The sequence below is a fragment of the Pecten maximus genome, chromosome 6, assembly GCF_902652985.1.
Source record: "Pecten maximus chromosome 6, xPecMax1.1, whole genome shotgun sequence".
NCBI classification, from domain to species: Eukaryota; Metazoa; Mollusca; class Bivalvia; order Pectinida; family Pectinidae; genus Pecten; species Pecten maximus.
Window position 1 is genome coordinate 18,266,407 of NC_047020.1, and position 21,203 is coordinate 18,287,609.

Below are 21,203 nucleotides of genomic sequence, written 5' to 3' on the forward strand. Positions count from 1 at the left end.
TGTATATTTTTTATTGTTCTCATTACTAGATGATTTATGTACAGACATGCTGATACTCTTTGATGGAGTTAAACTTATTGCGCAAAAATATAAATAACAACCAAATTGGCTTACTTTGTGAAAATAGCAAATATCTATATTGATTTTCACTTTCCTTCGTAGTGTAGTAGTGTGAATCCTGTTAGCCAGGTAAATTATGTAAGTGTTCTTAATTGAGATTTGGGTTCGGAAAGTTAGTGTCATTCTGGACCAGCATCATGATGGTCAGATGGGTGACACCCCACAGGGACATAGATAGGCTTGACACTTTACCTGTATAAATAGTTGTTTTTGTTTTTTGAATTAAAGTTGTCAGTTCTAATTGATAATAATCATTTAGATAATACTGTTGATATCATTTTAAAGAGTAAGTTATGCAGTTGATGGAACTGTTTTTATTATTTTTAACAATGCAGTAGTTTGGGCACTGTATTGAGTAAAATGCCATTTGATGTATCTAAAAATACTTAAAGTCTAAATTGAATGAATATAAAATGTTTCAAGGAAAATGTTATTAATAGGGTTATTAACTAGAGCGTGTCATCTAGAGATGCTGGATTATAGATTTTTAATATCAGTATTGGTTTTTGTAAATAATGAAGTTTAAAGATGATAGAGAAACACAGTACTGGTGATGCAGAGGTAAACCTGTGGATTGGTAGGTGGCCTTAAGGGGGTGACTTCTCTGAGGATCAGAGAATCATTATATGTATGTCAGAAACATGAGCGAAAAAGGACAGAGAGAAAAGAAGGGAGGAAATAGATAGAACAAAGAGAGAAAAGGAAGAACAGGGAGAACGGAGAGAACACCAGAGAATGATAGAGAACAACAAGTGACAGAATATTGGAGAGTTAGAAAGAACAGAGATATAAGAGATACAGAAATAGAGAGTAAACTTGAAAGGAGAACATCGTGTAAATTGGATATATATGTTAGGATGAATTAGAAAATAAAGAAGAAAAATCTGAAATTGGAATTTGACTTGTTGAAACGCGACAACAGTAGTTTTACCGTCTTTTTCAAGAGCTTGGTATGCATTCCCAAACCATGGTCAATAGAAATATTGTAATTAATCTTAGGTGGTGTACAGATGGTATACATAAATAGTCAAAATAAAAAGTTTTAAAATGATTACAGCGCAAGATGAGCCGGTGTGATGACAGCGCGTGCTATGCAGCAAATGCTTTTGTTTTACCCCCGCAGCTGGTTCATTGCGTCCCACAGAACACGTTCAAAATTGTGGGTAGCAATGAAGATTTGGGGTAAATCCCATATTTCTAACTTAAAGTACATGTAGTTTGTTTGTTTTAACATAAATTGGATAAATGTGAAAAGTGATTCCAAGGTTTTTATATGAAAAACTTACAGAAAACCGAAATCAAACATTAAAAATCAATTGAAAGAGTCGACTCGGTACTCATTTGAATGATTAACTTAGAACCACGTGTATGCGACTGAAAGTGAACAGGTCATAAGGCGTTTCTGTCATCATTTCTAGAGTACTAAGGATGGTCGGATCTTGACCAAAAATTCATCACGAACATCCTTATTTCTGAAGTCAATTTTCACCAACACCTACGTGTAACTATCTCTAACAACGCTGATTGGAAACAGCACATTGCCAATATTATTGCTAAAGTGTCATATCGTATTAACACTTTTAGAAAATTGAAATTTAGAGTTGACAGCTTTATAATATCATTCATGGACTGACATCTAGCTATTTAACAGATATACTACCTAATAGAATAAATGAATTGCATGATCATAATTCTCGCCGATCTCAAAATATTGCTAACCTACAGGCTAGAACCACGTTTTATGACTGCTCTTTCTTTCCTCTTACACTTAACTTATGGAATAAATTGTCTACTAACATAAAAGTTTATTCTTCCATTTCTATTCTGAAATTTCATCTCAACTCTGAATAGGTGAACATTTCCATGTACATGTACTATTTTATTGGAAAAAGAATGGGACAAATTTATCATGCCAGACTTCATTTAAAATATAGCTCTCTTCGATATCACCTAATTCGCAAAAAAAAAGACGATTGGAAATCCTTTCTGTACTTGCGGTCAAATTGAAACCGTAAAGCACTATCTCTTAGAGTGTAATACGTATTCTTCATGGTGCGTGCGTGCGAGTGGAAACGTATCAAGGAAGTAACCCCTCGGAAGACAAAAATAGGACGTTTTAAAACTGTACTTTTTATATATTACAGTTCGTTGATCCCTCTAAATTATATATCAACGTTAAGATAAAATATTGGTTTTCCTAACAAATGTTTTACATGCAGAAATTGGTCAAGTACTGAGTAAGTTATGGCATAACGTAATCGAAAAAAAGTAGGTGGATAATGGCTGTGTAGATGTATCCCTTTCCGCCGAATATGAGGTCGCTAATTGGCAGCTAGTTATCAGGACCAAATACACGAAATTGACACTTGTTATGCCGTTTAATATATGAATGAATAAAGTTCACATACCTTAATGAGATATTGTTATGATCCGTCTTTGGCGCAGAAGTCGGGTCGATTTAACAAGCCACGTATGCTTTTACGGACAACGTCATATTGACCTTCTCATCCAACTATGCCGCGAGATCGGTTCATTGAACCAAAAGATTGTTCCCTTTACGATATATAGCTGATCTAATGTTCTAGCTTTGCAATACGGGTTAATATAAAAGATTTACAATAACAAAATGAACTAATCAGATACTCTTCGTTTTTATTTTTAAATACTATATTTTATTACTTAATGAAACGCTCTTACCGCATCATCGGAGGAGAAAGCTAAAATGGCGATTAAGACAAAAACATACGTGGTTTGTTGATTTCAACCTGATTTCTTCCAGGGAGTAACTACCCTTGAATCTTTAATACATATACGGACCATTGACTGGAAATTCGTCTAATGTAATTCATAGTTAAAATGTGTGATTTAAGTCATACATATACTGAGTGCACGGTGTATACTCAAATATGTTCAATTTGATAATATCACGCCATGCACCATGTGCACCTCATTGTGATCATGTACCCTGTTCTCGGAATTAATACCAGTTCACTATGGCCAGGTAAGTCCCCACTATAGCTTCTAATTGTACACCTCCGTCACACCTCGTAGAACAATTTATTTTCAAGTGCGCAATTCTCAAAACTACGACGAGGAAGTTAAATACATCTGTGAATATGGCGAGGTAAGTCATCAGTAAATTATATAGTTAATGCTTATCTTTAAGATGATATTGCAAATTTTAGTCATTCAAATGCATAATATTTATGTGCGAGTCGATTTTGTAGAGTCCCGTATTACAGTAGCCATGTGCAATATGTAGGCTTACTTGAAATTATAAAGAATGTTGTCACCGGCCAAGAATACACACTATTTCATCTTTAAAAAATGTATTAGATACCCAAAACTTAAATTGATGAAGTTATGTTGGTTAAAAGCAACCGACTACATTAAATGAGATCTGTTTACGCCCATTCTTTATAACTCCCCTTCTTGATTTTAATATGCTAGCTCCTGGCCTCACAAGCCGAAGAACGAACCAATGTTATGATAAAATATCTATTCATTAATTGGTACAAAATGCATATATTACTAAATCGACATTGAAGCATTAGGTCGTGTGGCACGCTTTGAGGGACCTAACACATCTATGTATTATGAGATAGTTGTACCATCGGCTCGGGTATGAAGTATGGACCAGAAAGGCTGCTCCTTATGTAACACATATTTTTATGTTGTATAGCAACGGTTCTGACGAGGAAGACATTTTGAGTAAGTATACGGTTGCTATTACAGGTTACACTACTAATACCGGTATTTAATTCTTAGTGTCCACTTACTACATACTTCTCAACTCTCGCAATGTAAAAGTGTAATCAAGCAATTACTACCACAGTCGACTGCACACATAATCCCCTTTCATGGCCTATCATGATTACATGGCCATTAACACTCGTGTGTGCGTGCGCAGTTAACTGTGACAACAATGAAGTAAATATAGGTTATCGCCTGGATTTTGATCAAAGAGTGACGAGATATCATACAATAACTGACTTAAACTGCATGCTTCCAACGTTGAACGAGCCCGTGTAAATACATCTGCAATAAGGACTCACCTCACGTGTTAGACATATTTCTTCATTTCAACATATTTTATTGTATAACATTTATACAAATGGGTTAGACAGCAGGCTTGGCCTATATAAGTCTTCCCCAATACAGACAGAACAATAGTAGAATTAAACTAAAACAATTGAAAGTGGAGAAGTATAAGAAATATGTATATAAATTAAGTCAATGGAGATGAAATATCTATGGAGATAGAATTTTTTTTATGAATATATTGATTTTTATATATGGTCAAAGGGAGGTAATTATAAAAAGAACTAACAATTAGTGGAAAAGGGAGGTAATAAGGTTCTAGTATATCCTTTGTCAAATTATGATCATGTTACAGAGTTATAAAAAGATTTTGTTCTCAGTTAATAGCTATTGCTTAGATACAGGATTGGCACCCAGCCTTAAATCCAGCAGCACTATAGATGTTCAGGCATAAAATGTCTTACTCCTCCTTCAGTAGCCATCCATCTTAGTGTGCTAGATTCAGACTGAGTGCCCCTGCATCCAAGCAAAGCTTTCATATGTTAGATATAACAAACTGTAATTATAAGTAATTATTAGACATATGCATCATATTGGGTATTATCAGCTTCAACAGTTAGCTTATTAGTTCTTCTTAGATACATTTAAATGTACAGCGTGAGGTTATATACATAGTCATTTAATGCAATTGCATGTTAATCAAGTAAAAACGTAAATACACAAATTAAACCTACATGTACAATATCCAATATTTCTTCAGCTTACTCAAAAGGATACAAATTCCATTCATTAATTTCTTGTAACAACCTTACAGCATACCACACATTTGATCTATAGATGGATTTCCACGATAATACAACGATGTATATATTTTCTCTCATTTCAACCATCTCATTTCACGTCTGTTACTTGACTAAATAATGGAATTCAGCCCCTACATGAATGTTACAAAAGCTTGCCTTTGGACATTACGCAATCTATTTCTTTGGAACTGTAGTAGGAAAGAGAATATTAGTAAAAGTTAGTCACTACTGTGGAGAGGATTACTGAGTCAGCTGATGACACATTTTAAAATAAGAAGAAATGATAATTTCGTGATTGAAAACACATTTCCATATATACCATTTCTCATGTTAAAGATTAGAATTATGAGAATTCCTTAGGTATTGATAATTCTTAAGTATGAAATGGTTTCAATATCTTGTACCTTTGTGACATATAGAAAAGTGTGGGACACGCTCACAATAGAATATGTAAAACTGTTAGAGTGTATCGAACTTGAAGCTATTAGAATAATATGTGGTGTCATTAAACTAGGTAGTCATGATTCCCTTTACCAGGAAACTGGAATAGAGTCATTGTCGGAAAGAACACGCTACCATAAAATAATCCAGCTACATAAAAGCATTCATGGATTATTTAGTATATCTGTTAAATAGCTAGATGTCCTATTTAACAGATATACTAAATAATCGAATCAATGAATTGCGTGATCATAATACTCGACGATCTCAAAATATTGCTTACCTGTTAATATTGCTAGGAGAATATTAGTAAAAATGAGTCAATACTGTTGAAAGGACAACTGAGTCAGCTGATGACACATTCTCTTGTGGCTAGAAAACTATGCAATAACATATACTTACTTAACTACCCCCACCAGACTATAGTAAATGTAGATATTCCACCACTAATTGGAGCATAATGCACTAAAACTACCATAGTTAGGGGCTCTCCCACGGTCATCTTGGAATGGTGAACTGTGATCATGCTTAAGCCTCAAAGCCACTACAATTCCTGAAAATAACGTGAGCATCATCTATAACCATCCAGGAATGCACAGTTACTTTTCACAAGAGGACAGTGGCCAAATGGGCTCGCGTCATTTGCTTCAAATCAATATAATAGAATGTTGGATTTTTTTCAGCTGTTTTGGATTTCGAATTGACTAGAAAAAATAGCAATGCGTATTGTTACAACAAACTTGGGGAAACAATGAAATTCATGTGTGCAAAATGTAGCTGGTTACACGTACCCTATAGACGTCGTCACTTTCAATTTTATTTAGCATATAATTATATACTATATCAATAGATCAAAAGGAAGATATAAACATATAAACTCTAAAAAAACAAAGAAATAAATTATCTCCAAATACACAATGGGTACAAGCCCTGCAACATGTTGCTGATGGCGCGGTATTTATGCTTATATATCAAATAGGACGATTGAGTATCACCGCACTAATGCATCCTTTGTATGAGCGTGTATTTACATTTTGTATATATCTAAGGGTCCCATGCAATACAAAGCACAACACAACAGGTAAATTATTTATTTAGAATGCACTGATGTATATAAAGGTATGTTTGAATGTAGGGAAAAGTTTTTAAACTCAAAATCGAGTTCAAGGATTTTGTTTTTTCACATAAAAAAACTATTAAAACATACATTCCGTGAATATTTGCCTTGATAAATTTCAAAGAAAAGAGTAATTATGTCAAATATAGCTATATAATTTGGTTTGGAAGACGGATAATTCAGTTTGATATATCAATTAATCATATAGTCAATGATGTCCTTAACTGTGATTTGATTAGGTGTGGGAGTCCCGAAGGAGAACAACCATACAACTGCTGCGAACGCTTGCAGATGAACTGGATTCCATGCAAGGAAAAGTAAATATTGGTAGATTGACCGGGTCAACTACAGCTATTGTATCAGGTATTGGCACGCTTGCCTCTCTTGCACTGGTTCCATTCACGGGTGGTGTGTCGACCTTGGCCATGGTAGGATTTGGAGGTGTTGGAGTATTTAGCGGTGTTGTTAGCATCGGAACTTTAATCGGAAAGTATTTCACAGAGAAAGACATCATGCAAAACGTCCAGAAAGCAATCGATGATGATAGAGAAACAAGTCAAAGACTGAACGAAGAATTGAATGTAACAGATGAAAATGGAGAATGTGTTGTCGAAGCTAATGTTACTCCAATGGAGGTTGCAGGTGCTCTTGGACGCGTTCTGAGAGCACCTCTTACACCTCGAAGGGCTGCTGTGGGTGGATGTGCTGATGTAGGAGCAAGGGTGGGGGCAAATGTTGTTAGATGTGCAGGGGCTGCAAAAGGAGCACAAGCTGTTGGAATAGGGGCATGTGCTGCAGCTAAAGCGAGTGCACAAGCTATTGGAATGGAGGCTGCAAGGGAAGCAGGTGGCGCTATTGGTGCAGGTGCGGCAATAGGAGCACGCGCCGCATCTAAAGTAGGGGCCGCATTCATTGTTGTCCTTTTGCCATTAGACATACACGATTTTGTCGTCACATCAATAGAGACTTACCATGGTTCCATACACGAATCTGCGAATGCAGTGCGCCATCTTGCTGATGAACTGGAGACCGAAATGACCAGTGTCCTAGCTGCGTGTAAGTTCAATCTTCTTATAGAAACGCCAGGAGAGATATGTAATTATCTATCGACAAGGGCTATCTGGTATATAAGATATGGAATACAATAATTCCTTTTCAATAGCATATATTATTGTAAAACAATGGACTTTTGTGTTTACTATGGTAATAATTAACTCTCAATGAGTTACAATTTTGGCAGAATGCATTGTTGCAGTTTTTATCAAATTAATCGGCATTGTGTTAATATCATTTTGCAGATCGGGCCTGGCGCGGAAGCCGTGGCAGGGAAATGTGTGCTTCACTATTGAGGAGTGGATCTGTTGATAACTGATTTAATCTGGATATGTATAAATGCGTTACACACAATTTGACGTACAAATACAACAACTGCAGCTAGATTACCAGGATATAAATGCCATCTCTAAAGATGAAATTGTGATGTATGATCAAGAAATATCTAGTGATGAACAATGTGAAACCTAGAGTTTATCTTTACTAATGAAAATTTGTATGTCTTTAAGTAATATGATCGACCAAAAGGCAAGGTCTATATCAGATGTACTTGATCTCAGTGATGACCAGTCGAGTACTTAAAGTTTGTAAAAAATGGAAATCATCCTTAATTAAGATTTTATGTCTCTCTCTCTGTTTGTTTAAAAAATGGCGCCCCAGGTTGGCAATGACTTTGTTTCTTGCCTTGTCAATACATTTGTATATATATCATATATTTTGTAACGAACCCCTATGCTCTAACAAATGCAGTACATATGTCTGCTTTGCTTCACTATGCAGGCCCGTTGAAGCGCGGAATTGACTGCTATGCTGGTAAACTCGTGATCACTGATACAACATCATGTCATGATCTGTGATGGTAAAGTCGTGATTATTGATACAACATCATGTCATGATCTGTGATGGTAAAATCGTGATCTTTGATACCACCCCTCATAATCAGTACCATTTAACTTTCATTTTAACTAATTGTATCGTTCTTGATAGAAAAATACAACTGCATCAGACAACAGGCAAAGCCTATACTAGTCTTATAATAATGGCGGTTTGAACAAAATAATAGATATCTACAAAAAGTAAAAATATACAGATATTCCATACTCTCTTGGAACATGGCACAAACACACCTACACACCTAGACCTACACATACACAAATTGTCATCTACCTGCATATTCGAATATGGGTATCACATAAAGCTGCTAGAGAACTTCTATCAATTTTGTGTTTGAGTATTCCTAATACATATAATCTTTTAAAAGCTTGATCATCAATATCTTGCATAAATATTATAATCAATCCGTGTACCATTGGAACCGAAGGAGACGCCTAAATACAAGTGTTTATAATTTTTACTTATAATTTGATTCTGAAATATAAGAGATGGAAGATTTCTGTTTTCCTTGGAGCTGTAAAAATAACTGTTTTATCAGGATTAAGATTTCCAATGAATAGCCCAGTTATTGACAGATTCAAAGTCTTCATTCAGTTCATTACAAGGAGTAACCACATCCTCAACAACATATAACGACCAATTTTAAATAGGTTCATATTTCATGAGTTTTATCATTTATAAAGAGTAGAAAGAAGAAGGGACCAATTATTATTCCTTGAGGAACACCAGGATTGATATTTTAAAACTAGAACTATAACTTCATATATAACTCGTTGCCTTGAAGAAAAAGATACTTTTGAAACCCTTTAAAGAGATTACCTTTAATTCCATACTGTCATGCTTGTATAATGGCCCTTTGTGCCAACTCTGTCAAAGGCTTTACTTATACCACATATTACAAATCTAATATCTTTCCCTTCAGCAAGATTTTTCTAAAATTGTTTTATATAGAAACAATAATTGTTTAACAGTTGAGTCATGTGTTTGGAATCCTTTTTGGTGTTCACTGATACATACATGTATATATACATATTTAATTTTAAAGTAATTTGATAAAAGAGGATGTAACTGCAAGTAGGCCTTTAATTACTGGAGTCATCAGTATCCACTTTTCCTTTATGAAAAGTATTTAAATTAGATTTCCAGGACAATGAAATCATACCAAGAGCAGTGGGGGTTTTTAATAGTATTTTCAAATGTGAGATATTTTGTCACTTGTCACTAGTTAAAGATTATCAGGTCCCGGTGGTTTATTATCAATTGGTCACTGATTATTATATCATTAAGGGGCATCTAAACAGCAAATCCAGCCAAAACAGTTGATATTTTACAAGGCTATACATCCCTACTAGGGTGTTATTTAATAGAAATAACTTGATAAAATTTTGATATGTATCATGTCAAACTGTGGGCCTTGCTGTTGACATTCAATTTGTTCAGTAGTTCGTAAATGTCAACAAAACATTAGAAAAATGCATGTTTCAGAGGGACATAATTAACTCATTTGTATCTCATTTATTGTGCAAAACAGTAATGTCGTTTTGCTCACAAGGGTCTAAAGCACAAAATAGGAGCATTGGTTTGACTAGATTGGACTTTATGATATGTATTAACACTGATTTTATTTAGACCTTGAAATGCAAATCGCGGTTGTGAATAAGATCAGACAATTATGTCATGCTCATATTAGATACTATAGAGAACTCTAGACATGGCAGGAAGACTGTTTTTAGGGGAAAAAATTCATCCGTTGAGTTTGGGGTAAAAGATATATATTTCTGAAAAAGGCCCAAAACTCACCAGTTTGACAATTTGTCTTAAAATGGTCATTCTTACTATAATCAGATGTCTTAAATGTATTATATAGGAGCATTTTTAATGGCTGAAATGCCTCCCTTTATGCCATATTTGTGTAATATCATCCACAGCCGCCATTTGCATTTCAAGGTCAAAACTAAATATGTGTTTATACCTACATAAAGTCAAATCCGGTCAAACAAATGCTACTACCCTATGCTATAGACACTTGTGAGCATGACAGATGGGCTATTTTTCAGGTTTGGCTATTTTTGTGGCTTAGAATTATTCCATGCTACAACTTACCACAAAGTAACTCTAGAGAAGAAATTGTTAGCATCTACATCAAATTATTTGTGATTTTAAGACACTTCATGTCCAAACAAACATTTTGGTATATTACATGACTATTTTTGTGCAATTTTAAGCTATTTAATCGTGTTTGAAATTCAACATTATTCTGCTATATAGATGATCCTTAAAATCAAGTTGACTAAGGGGAGGTAAATCTGTTTCATTACAATTATTGTCAACTGAGTAAGATATAAATGTAAAGAAGTCATGAAAAGCTTTAACTTGATCAAGAGGATGTATCCGAACATTGATTGTTACTATGTATATTCACTGTAGTGTAACTGTTACGGCAATGGATTTTGAGTCTTTCCGGTTCCTGCTTCGAAGGGAAAACAAGGTGAGTGTCTAGTCAAAATTAGTGTTGAACATTAAATTCACAGGTAGTTGGTAATTGTTGTGTTATTTGTACATTGAAAGAACTGTCGTATGCAGCTTGTCAACCAAAGGATCCATAGAAATATGTTAAATAGTTTAGAGAAATGATTTTCTTGTCGACTGTTTCCGATAATATATCATTATTTATTGGATTCATCCCAACATAGCATCAGTTAATGCCTTGAAACGCATAGATAACAAACGTATGAATCATATTCACATTATCAACTTTCCATTGATATAGAAAACATGCATATTGGGGCAGCAATTATTTTTCAATATGAAATTAATTATGGTTTTTAAGATTGTTGTTGCAAAGGTTTCGTAAAGAAGTGTACGTTTTGGATTAATTTTCAATTTCACGAATAGACCCGTTTATGTGCAGCTACTGCTTTAAAAGACACGATTCTTTTGAAGGCATCATAAGCCATTGTTTAGATCTTCACGAAGGTGAAACGATGAGGGTTAGACGTCCCGAACTGTGGGTCCCTCGTTCGATTCCTTGCGGTCGCGTCATGTTAGAAACATTAATAAGATAGAAAGTGTAGCTTCTCGCCAATTATTCGGCACGGAATATTACACACTGGCTGGTCTATCAGGAATCCTGTATAATGAAATGAAATTACCTCCAACGATAGGACAAATTAGCAAATAATGCTAAATAATAAAAAACAAAGTTACGTGAGATTGTCATGCCTGAACATGAACCTTGCAATGTGTGTACTTTTGATTTCAACATTGCCAGTAATTTTATTTATATTTTGAGTTTCATCAGATACGTCCCATTGCTTTATGTTTTGTGAATAGAATCACGAAGTGTAAGCCATACACCATTACTTTTGAAAATATATCGGTTTATTCGCCACATGATAGCCTAATGATATTCCAGTGCCCTCTTGAAAGAGTTTTGATATCTATGCTCGGAAGTTCCAAACCGTTACAAAGAACCCACATCAAGCTGGACCGAACCGTTGCAGCCACTCAAACTGAACCGTTGCATCTTTGTGAGATCCATTTAACAAAACCGTTGCAATGACAAACCTCACCAGTCGAACTCAACTGGCTATTTCAAGCTCTTTACTGCCTCAATACACATGTATCATATATCGATGGGGAAAACACATGACCTTTTTAATGATACCAAATTTTGTCTGGTTCTCAAGGATTTAATGTTTTTAATTTAGGGGAAAAAAACATTGTAAATTGTTCTTGTGAGCTTATAACAAATTTCCTCTTGATTTATTGCACTGAACAGCTAAAGATCATCAACATTTAAATGCAGGTACATCCAGTGGTTTATAAATCCTTGTAAAGTAATAACTGACGACGATTCCTTCCTTCGAATCGAGAACCGGGAACGACGCAAAACATCCGTTGCCGTAACAGCTACACTACAGAGAAAGTGTACCGAAACATGTTTTAGACAAAAATATTGGTCATTATACACGTGTATATGTAAAGTCAGACTACCTAGGAGTCAGAGTAACAACATCTATGCTGATCTGTCTCCGAATAAATCTTCATTCATCTATACGTGTGTCCAGACCTTTCATTTTCAACACCACATAATTCATCTATACTGGCGCCGTATAACATCGGACACCCTGGGATGATGCCATCACAACGTGAAGTAAAACTATATGTCCACGAAACCACTATACGATCATCGGTGACAGGGAAATTCCATGGTAACAAGATGCAGGTACGTTGATTTGACTTCTGGCTTTCTTCATAAACATTTGCCATTTATAGCTATATACATGTTTTTGAAATCACTTTAGGTTATTTATACATCTAAAACATTTTTCTTACTATAATTATTTTTTTTATGAATTATCGAAATCGCGCTGTTTTCATATCATTACCAGAAAATTCATACGATACTTCAATATTAATTGTTTTTACATTTTACACATATAAATTTTACATATTTACACATTATCCTATGATGAGTTTCGCCCACGTGATTTAACACGGGGATTATATAATAAATGAAACATCGTCATATTGTCGGAGATAAGAGATAGTGATGCGGTTTTACGCACACATAATATATACATGGTATGATAAATCTACTGTTCTCCTTTGACAACACACTACACATACACGTGCACTATCAGATCAGAAACACTCGGTTTCAATGTATTCCGACCAGAACATCATTTATAAATGTATTACTACGGATTTTGGAATACCTCTTGAATTTATGCCGAACATTATATGTTTCGAGAGTATCTGAATGTACACATACATGTATAACACAAATACATAACTAGGAATTTTTCTGGTAAATTTCATTTCATCTATTTTATTTTAGTGTCAGCCTAATTGGAGTGCGATACATCACGGCTTGATTGTGTGTACGGTAGACGACACAACAAGCACATTTTTTTTATTCATATCTTCATTTTTGAAACAGTTAGCACATTATGTATTTCATGAAAGTTAATTTTCAATGAATCAAAGTAATTTCGTACAATTCTAGCGTAACTTGTTGCTATTTTTTTTTTTTTTTTTTTTTTCTTGTCTTGTAATTCATTACATTCATTTTTTAGCCTCAGCCTAATTGGAGTGCGAGGTATATTAAGCTTGAATAAGTAGGCGGTATTACGCCCTCAAGCTATGTGTTTTTCTCACTATCAGTAAATAGCGACATGTAGTGCTACAATGTATACAGTATAGTTAATTTGGAAATTACAATGTATAGTTTCCCTATATTTTAAAAACACCATAAAAAATATTTAATTCTATTACCTATCTATCTCACAATTGAGTTAGTATTTGTTGTTTTTTTAAATAATGTTTTACACAACATTTTACATGCGTAATTGCAATTCAAGGCATTATTACGATATTACTATTTTTAATGTACGGCAAATGTTTACGTAAGATTAGAAGGAAGTTTAAATCTGCAAAACTTGTTAATGTACCCCTATTATCAATGAAGCCAGATTATTTCTAATCTGCCATCATTCTTTAGAAAGGGACGAATGTACCGAAACATGTTTTAGACAAAAATATTGGTCATTATACACGTGTATATGTAAAGTCAGACTACCTTGGAATCAGAGTAACAACATCTATGCTGATCTGTCTCCGAATAAATCTTCATTCATCTATACGTGTGTCCAGACCTTTCATTTTCAACACCACATCATTCATCTATAAAATGTTACCTATAGATTTGGCTATTCTCCGCCATTTTTCCTGAAGATATGATTGATCTACAAGAGAAACTTTACATTTTCTATCAAATTATCACCTCCAGCTTCAAGGATAAGATGAAAAACTTCAATACGTATAGTTCTAAACTTTAACCAGTCATTATTCTTTTTTGAATATTTTACTATTTCACGACGTCTTTTCCCCCCTCATATTGGATCTGATTAGCATAGGCATTCGTGGTGTGTCCTTAGATCGGACTCTTATTGTTTTAGGAGGAATAGTAATATCAGTGAATGTCTTTATTTTCTCAAGAATTAAATTATTAATTGTATCAACATCTTTTGTTTGACCAATTGCTAATTCCCAATAAACTTGATGTCGATTTTCATTGATCAAAGCCCATCTCTTCTCTTCAGATTTATAAATTATTTGTTTAAATAAGCGCTCTTTTAAACCATTAAAACAAAGATTCAGAATTATGTGGAATTTATACGAATTCTAGCTAAGCATGAATTTGTGCGTAAAGTAAGCATGTCCCGATAAATTTCTCCAGTAATCATGATGTTACTTTTTTTTATTTATAAAATTATTAACAATGGTCAACTAATGAGTAAAAAAGCCTAAAGTACAGCAAAGACTGGAAGATTTATTAAAGGTTTTGATTTCTAAAGCTATCAATAAACCGATTAACTTTATCATTGATTGATACATCATGACTCATGATGGTAACTTTATGAGCCTTACTTTATTTTCCTTATTGGTTTTGATTAACTGATGAAAATTAATACAAATAATTGATGTGTATTGGTAACTAACTATCATTACTTTATGAGCACCATTAAATTAGTACTGATAAACTTATGATCATTTATACAAAATGATGTAAATTGGTATTTAACGATCGTTATTCTATGAGCATCATTAGTACTTATAAACTTATGATCACTGATGATGTGATGTGCATTTTATGACTTGAAATAGGTCAAGTAATAATTGATATATGACCAATTGGTGGCAATTCCTAATGATCACTGATAAATGATTGCCGATAACTCCCTACAAGATGTATACAAATCGAACTGAAAGTTCATAAAACGTAATACAAAGTGAAGTTTAAATGTTAAACTGCATGTCAAAACCCTTTAAAATTGAATACATTGATGTCTGAACAATTATACAAGTGATCAGTTATGACCCTGATAAGGTACATCTATATACATTTTATATACATCATATAGGAAATAGGTAAGAGAGAGTGTCAGTGTAAGCATGAAAGGATGTATGAATGTGGGTAATGGCGGTGGTAAATGGGGACAAGGTTGATAGAGATAAGCTCATCTGATTGCCCCAAAGTCCAAGGCGAATCACGATTTGATGGCGAGTTATGCAGTTTGCGAAACTTTGGGAATGATTCGCAGACTTTTCTTTTAAATGTTTCTGAATTAGACTTTGTACTTTTCTCAGTCAGATTGTTCATATGAATAAGGGATTATGTAGCTTAAAGTGAACTACTATCTTCTGTGATCATGATGGCCTGCCATCATTAAAAAAGCATTCCGTTACTGGCACACGATAGTGATATAGTTTGTGCCACCGAAACTAACCTTAATACATCAATAGCTAACGGTGATATACTCCTGGGTGGTTATGAACGTTGACGCAATGATAAAGGAGGATGACTGATAACACATCTAATTGCTTATACATCCGTCGTAGAGCAAGCTTAGAATTTCAGGCGGATGAAGTTATTTGGACAGAGATCCAGTTTCTAAACAAGAGATTCCTTCTAGTACATTATACAGGCCTCAAAATAGCGCCCACTCGTTTTGGAATGGCATTTGACTTTCATTAAATAGCGCTCTGTATGAAACTCCATATACAGAAATAGTATATAATGCCAATGTTGTTTTTATGCAGAATATACGCATGTAATTTGTGAAAAAATCAACCCCCCTTCCACTTGACGAAAGTTTTCAACAAACAGACTGATAAAGACTAAATACAGCTTTTTGTCAAGTGTACGTTTAGTTTGGCTGACGTAATCGACATCGAAAACGACATTTCTGACCACCAGTGGTCGAGTGTAGAGATGACTGTTGAGAATGCTATTGTTACGACATATACAAGGAAAGTAAGATGTTATAGTGACGCAAAATAAGGAGTATTTAGAGACAGACTTGCAAATTCTATTTTCAAGGACAAGTCCCAGATGACATAAGTCACATTTTTACATCTAGATATTTGAATAAAGCAAGGGAGTGAACATTGTATACTGACAAAAATAGTGATAATACGGACCTAAAGACAAACCTTGGTTAAATTCTAACTTAATACGAGAAATCATACTTCAAATAGCCTTACTTATTTCAGGAACCAACGTTATCAGGTCAATAAAATGTTTTTTTTTAATTGTCCCCTGACTAACTAAACAACAGATACTACTAGTATACCTCATCTTAAAGATGAATTTGGGCAAATCAAAATTACAGATGACGCATGCAAACAAAATACACCTATGTTACAGAAAAAAACGAGTATATAAAAATGTATATAAAAAAAAAAATATATATATATGGCATACCTCGGGATGATCCGTGTAACTGTTTAGGATGAAAAATATCGATAGCTTAATGTAATTATCATTTCAGTGCATCTATATGTAATCTTTAACTAATCACTTGGTGTTAGTCTAAAGGCCAAAGATGTAATTGGGGAGTGCCCGGCAAAGATAACCAACTGTTTGAAATTATGGATACATTATACCAATCAGCTATCATAGGTTGTATTTGTGGTGGACCAGGCAAAACAGCATATCAGTAGTGTGTAGTCACAGGATACAGATCGAATTGTGAATTTGGAATGACGTAGGTTATAATTGAGGCAAAGACAACATTGTTCTGTCCGTTAATTGTTGGATACCTTTATATATATATATATTACCGTTGGAATTAATTTGAAATTATGATACAACTTTAAACAACTATAAAATCTGAATTTAAAAATAATTTGTATGTCTGATTCGGGTTAACAATTCAGTGAACTGAATTGATGCCTACAAACAACCATCCTGGTAGTCAATTACCTAAACAAGGTGGAACAGCTGCATTTAACATTGAATGTGATATTATAAAATACGAAGATAACTTGTCAATGAATACATTACCACCTAAACGTTTAGTTTGACGTGATAACAATAACGAACAATCCCTCGATATACACAACAATACATAACAAGCAAAGCATAACAAACAATACATAACAAACAATACATAACAAACAATGCAAATGCCATTAACTCTTTAATAGTCTAAAATAGTATTTTAGCTAGATATAGGAGTAGATGAACTGGATATAACAATTTGACATTCGTAAACAGTTCTACAAAAAATAGTCCCTGGTGCATTTTAGGATCTACTTAACAAATACATTCAGGACATCTACATGTATAATAAATATGCTGTATGATAAAATGTGTGGTATCATCCAAATGCCTCTGCTTGACACTTCATTAGGTTAACTCCCTTTTATGGACATATAACACAAGAAATGGCGGGGCTGGTTAATAATGTTTGATATGGGTGGTCGGGTGGCACAGTGGTAACACAATTGCCTTTCACCTAGGTGACCGAGGTTCGATTCTCTGATCGGACGTGAAAAGGTATGGGGTCACCTGCCAGACCACGTGGGTTTTCCCCGGGTTTCATCCCACAGTAAGACCCCTCACGCTTACATCCGGACAAACATGCATGATTAATATAAGAAAATATAACTTGTTTCGCAATTGTTGTAAAATAAAGTTTACATTTAAATAATTATGTTAGTGATAGACAGCTGAAAGTCTTTGTTGCAAATTTAAGTCTTTAGTTAAAAATACTAATACTAAGTATATTCGTGTTATTATTGGAACACCCTCTTATATTCAGAAAATGGTCTAGAACCACTAGTAAATAAACGAAAAGGAGCAAATTGCATTTTTTCTACAAAATTTACGCTAATCGGACGCCAAACTATCTTACAGCTTAATTCACAATATAACATCCGTAATGCTAAGAACTACCGTTTACCTAGTTTCGGACTTCATCTTACTAACACGAAAATATCAGAAAGTAAGGAACGACAACAGTGAAAGCAAAACATTGCTGGAGATATCATGTTTAGAAAAGCTGAAAGTATGGAATAATGGAGTATCAACTGTACAAACGACACAAAAGATATTAACAAATTCTGAGTTAGATTTTGTTGCCGTATGTTTGATTTTCCGCACAACATTGTAATGAAAGCTTATTGAAACAGCTTATTTCAATTAATGTAAGTTTGTATTTTAATTATTGCAAGTTTGATGAGCTACATATGTTATCGATTTTAATATCTTACACATGAGTATTACACGTTAAAACCCCTCATCCTGTTCCCTCGTATCTGAATTTTTCATATCATATTTAGCATTTAACCATTGCACCGTACATGTATCTAGTTCTTATATTACCTCCACAATATATATTTCTATATCAGTGAGTTAAGAAATATTCGAGAAATACTTAAAATACTCTTTTGAAAAAAAAAATATATATAAAGTAATAATAATAAAACACGCAAACCAGAAAATCACAAGCGCTTTCACATGCTTTGAGAGCAAGCTCTTCAGGTGTAATTACACTTGAAGAGCTTGCTCTCAAAGCATGTGAAAGCGCGTGTGGTTTTCTGGTTTGTGTTTTCTATTATTATTACTATGTATATCCATCTCAAGGACATTATTTACTTTTGATTATCGCATGGCCTTCGGGAGATTTCGACTATTACGTCATCCTTCAATGATTTCAACATAGTCCCTATTAGTGTCTATTGTTGATATGTAATCATACGTTATGGCATTGTTTTGAAGTTCAGCATAATGGCCGGTTTCTCTATTAGGATTTAACTGGTCGTAATTGCCATCCATGTTGTTATCAACATGTCTATTTACGATAGCTCTAGCTTCGATTGCGCTCTTCCGACGTCGTAAAATGACTACGGTCGTTAACACGATGACCAGCATGATGACCATTCCTGCTACAAGTCCTATCACCAGTGACTGTACGTTCAGATCACGCGAGTCTGTGTTCTTAACATACATGTCTGTAGGTGTGGTCAAAGTGTCACTGTAGTTGGTCGTAAATGTTTTCCATGTTGAATCAATTTCATTGTCTGAATACTGAAATGTTTCACAAAGTAAGGGTAGCAGGGAGCTGCATTTCTTAACAGTTTTCTCTAATCGCCCATCTGCATCAACAGTAACGGACACACAATCGAAATCACCATCTTGGCTACTCACTTTCCCCCAATAAAATGCTTCCTGGCGGAAAACCCCAACCCAATGTTGACCATCAGGGGGGTTTCTGATATCAAAATATCCGCCGTAAAATTGTTTTCCATGCTCGCGATAACAGGCAAATCCAGATTCTGTCCAGTTCATTTTCTGTCGATAACGATCAACTTCATTTTCTTTACCTCCTTGACAAAGAAATGTATGTCGATCGCTACAGTCATTTGTCTGGAGCTTTCCACCTTGTCGATTTAGCTCTATAGTTTTACAATTCCCAATAGCATCATCACTAACTAAAGTCAACGGTTCATAGACACAAACACAGCTCCGAGTAGCGAAAACAACATTGCCACAAAATTCCTCAGCATTTCCAGGGCACTTGGCGGCTCTACAATAGCTATCATCATCTTCTTCAAATTTTTTAGAAGCATTGATACACACGCAACGCTCCGAGGTTAACCCGAAAAGTGATCCCTCACAATATGCTGTACATTCTCTCACATTATTATTTCCTGTGACTGATATAAAATTGCGTATGTTAACTAAAAAACACCCTGTAAGCCTCATCCATTTTGTATACTGAACACGCGCCGCTATCCAATATTCCTTGCTCCTTGAACTACCGCCACGTCTTTCTGACAGACCAAGAACGCGAACTTCATTCAGACTGTCGCCAGTTAACTCCTGTCCAAGTAGACGACATCCAGGTTGATTGAATCCATCTTCCCATGTGAAGATACCTTGACGAATATTAACGTTCTTTTGAATAATACATAACCCGTATAAACATTGCATGGACAACAACACGACTACAAAGCAATTAGCCATTGCAGGATACGGTGTTGGATGATGTTTAGTGTATACCACAAGATGTAAGTGTGTATTGAGGACGATGGAAACATAGCCAACGATACAGTAATGGGGAACATCCGGGCTCTTGCTTGTTTAGGAGAGATAAGATGTGACTCATCCTTAAGTGTAAAGGCCTCATATTAGTTTCAGAAAACCCGATGTACGTTGATGTGTGGTGGGAGTAGTGACATCCGACAATGATATTTCAAATTAAGTTATATTCTTATCTACTTGTACCGCAACATAGTAATAGTGTTACATTATATTTACATCAAGACAATGGAATGAATGGCATACCGTTTTAACAGAATCAAAGAAATACATTAGTTATTGAGCAACTTTACGTATATGTATTACACAATATAAATTCATACTTCATTTCTGACGAGTATTAAATGATAAAAGAATACTTTTAACGTATTGAACCTTTCTTTACTCATTTTTAAGTATTAAGCAGATAGATATGTCATTTCTGCTTTACAATTAGCCCAAATAAAATGATGATGCACTTGCCCAATTAACTAATTACGCAGCTTGATAACTAAAGTAAGAACGCAGATTGTTATGAAACAGATAAAAAATAATGATTTATTTTAACGAAATAGGAAAGTTTGAACCATAAACTAAATACCGAAATATTACAACAGTAAATCTACTGCCGATATACTTTATTTTTAAGTATTTCGTTAAAAAAAAACTTAGTGGACATAACAGACCACCCAGAAAGACTACAAACCTTAATGCACACATGTGGCTTTCCTTATATATAACAACCCGTAATACGCATAGCATACAAATAATGCCGACATTGGCTTCGTCCTTAAATGGCCATCAGTTTTAATTATAATCAGAACATTAAATACGGCATACTACATGATATTACTGTACA

At 34.4% G+C, this 21,203-nt stretch overlaps 2 protein-coding genes across 2 annotated transcripts; one reads left to right on the forward strand and one right to left on the reverse strand.

Annotated features, from left to right (window-relative positions):
* Positions 1–3,182: 3,182 nt before the first annotated feature.
* LOC117329131 lies at positions 3,183–8,790 on the forward strand. The gene is made up of 4 exons (XM_033886875.1): positions 3,183–3,244; positions 3,803–3,833; positions 6,762–7,578; positions 7,821–8,790. The coding sequence occupies exons 1-4, from the start codon at positions 3,237–3,239 to the stop codon at positions 7,892–7,894; spliced, it is 930 nt and encodes a 309-aa protein (XP_033742766.1). The 5' UTR covers positions 3,183–3,236; the 3' UTR covers positions 7,895–8,790.
* A 10,027-nt stretch (positions 8,791–18,817) lies between these two features.
* On the reverse strand, positions 18,818–20,328 carry LOC117329132. Its single transcript, XM_033886877.1, has one exon. The coding sequence runs from the start codon at positions 20,288–20,290 to the stop codon at positions 18,962–18,964; it is 1,329 nt and encodes a 442-aa protein (XP_033742768.1). The 5' UTR covers positions 20,291–20,328; the 3' UTR covers positions 18,818–18,961.
* Between the last annotated feature and the right edge of the window lie 875 nt (positions 20,329–21,203).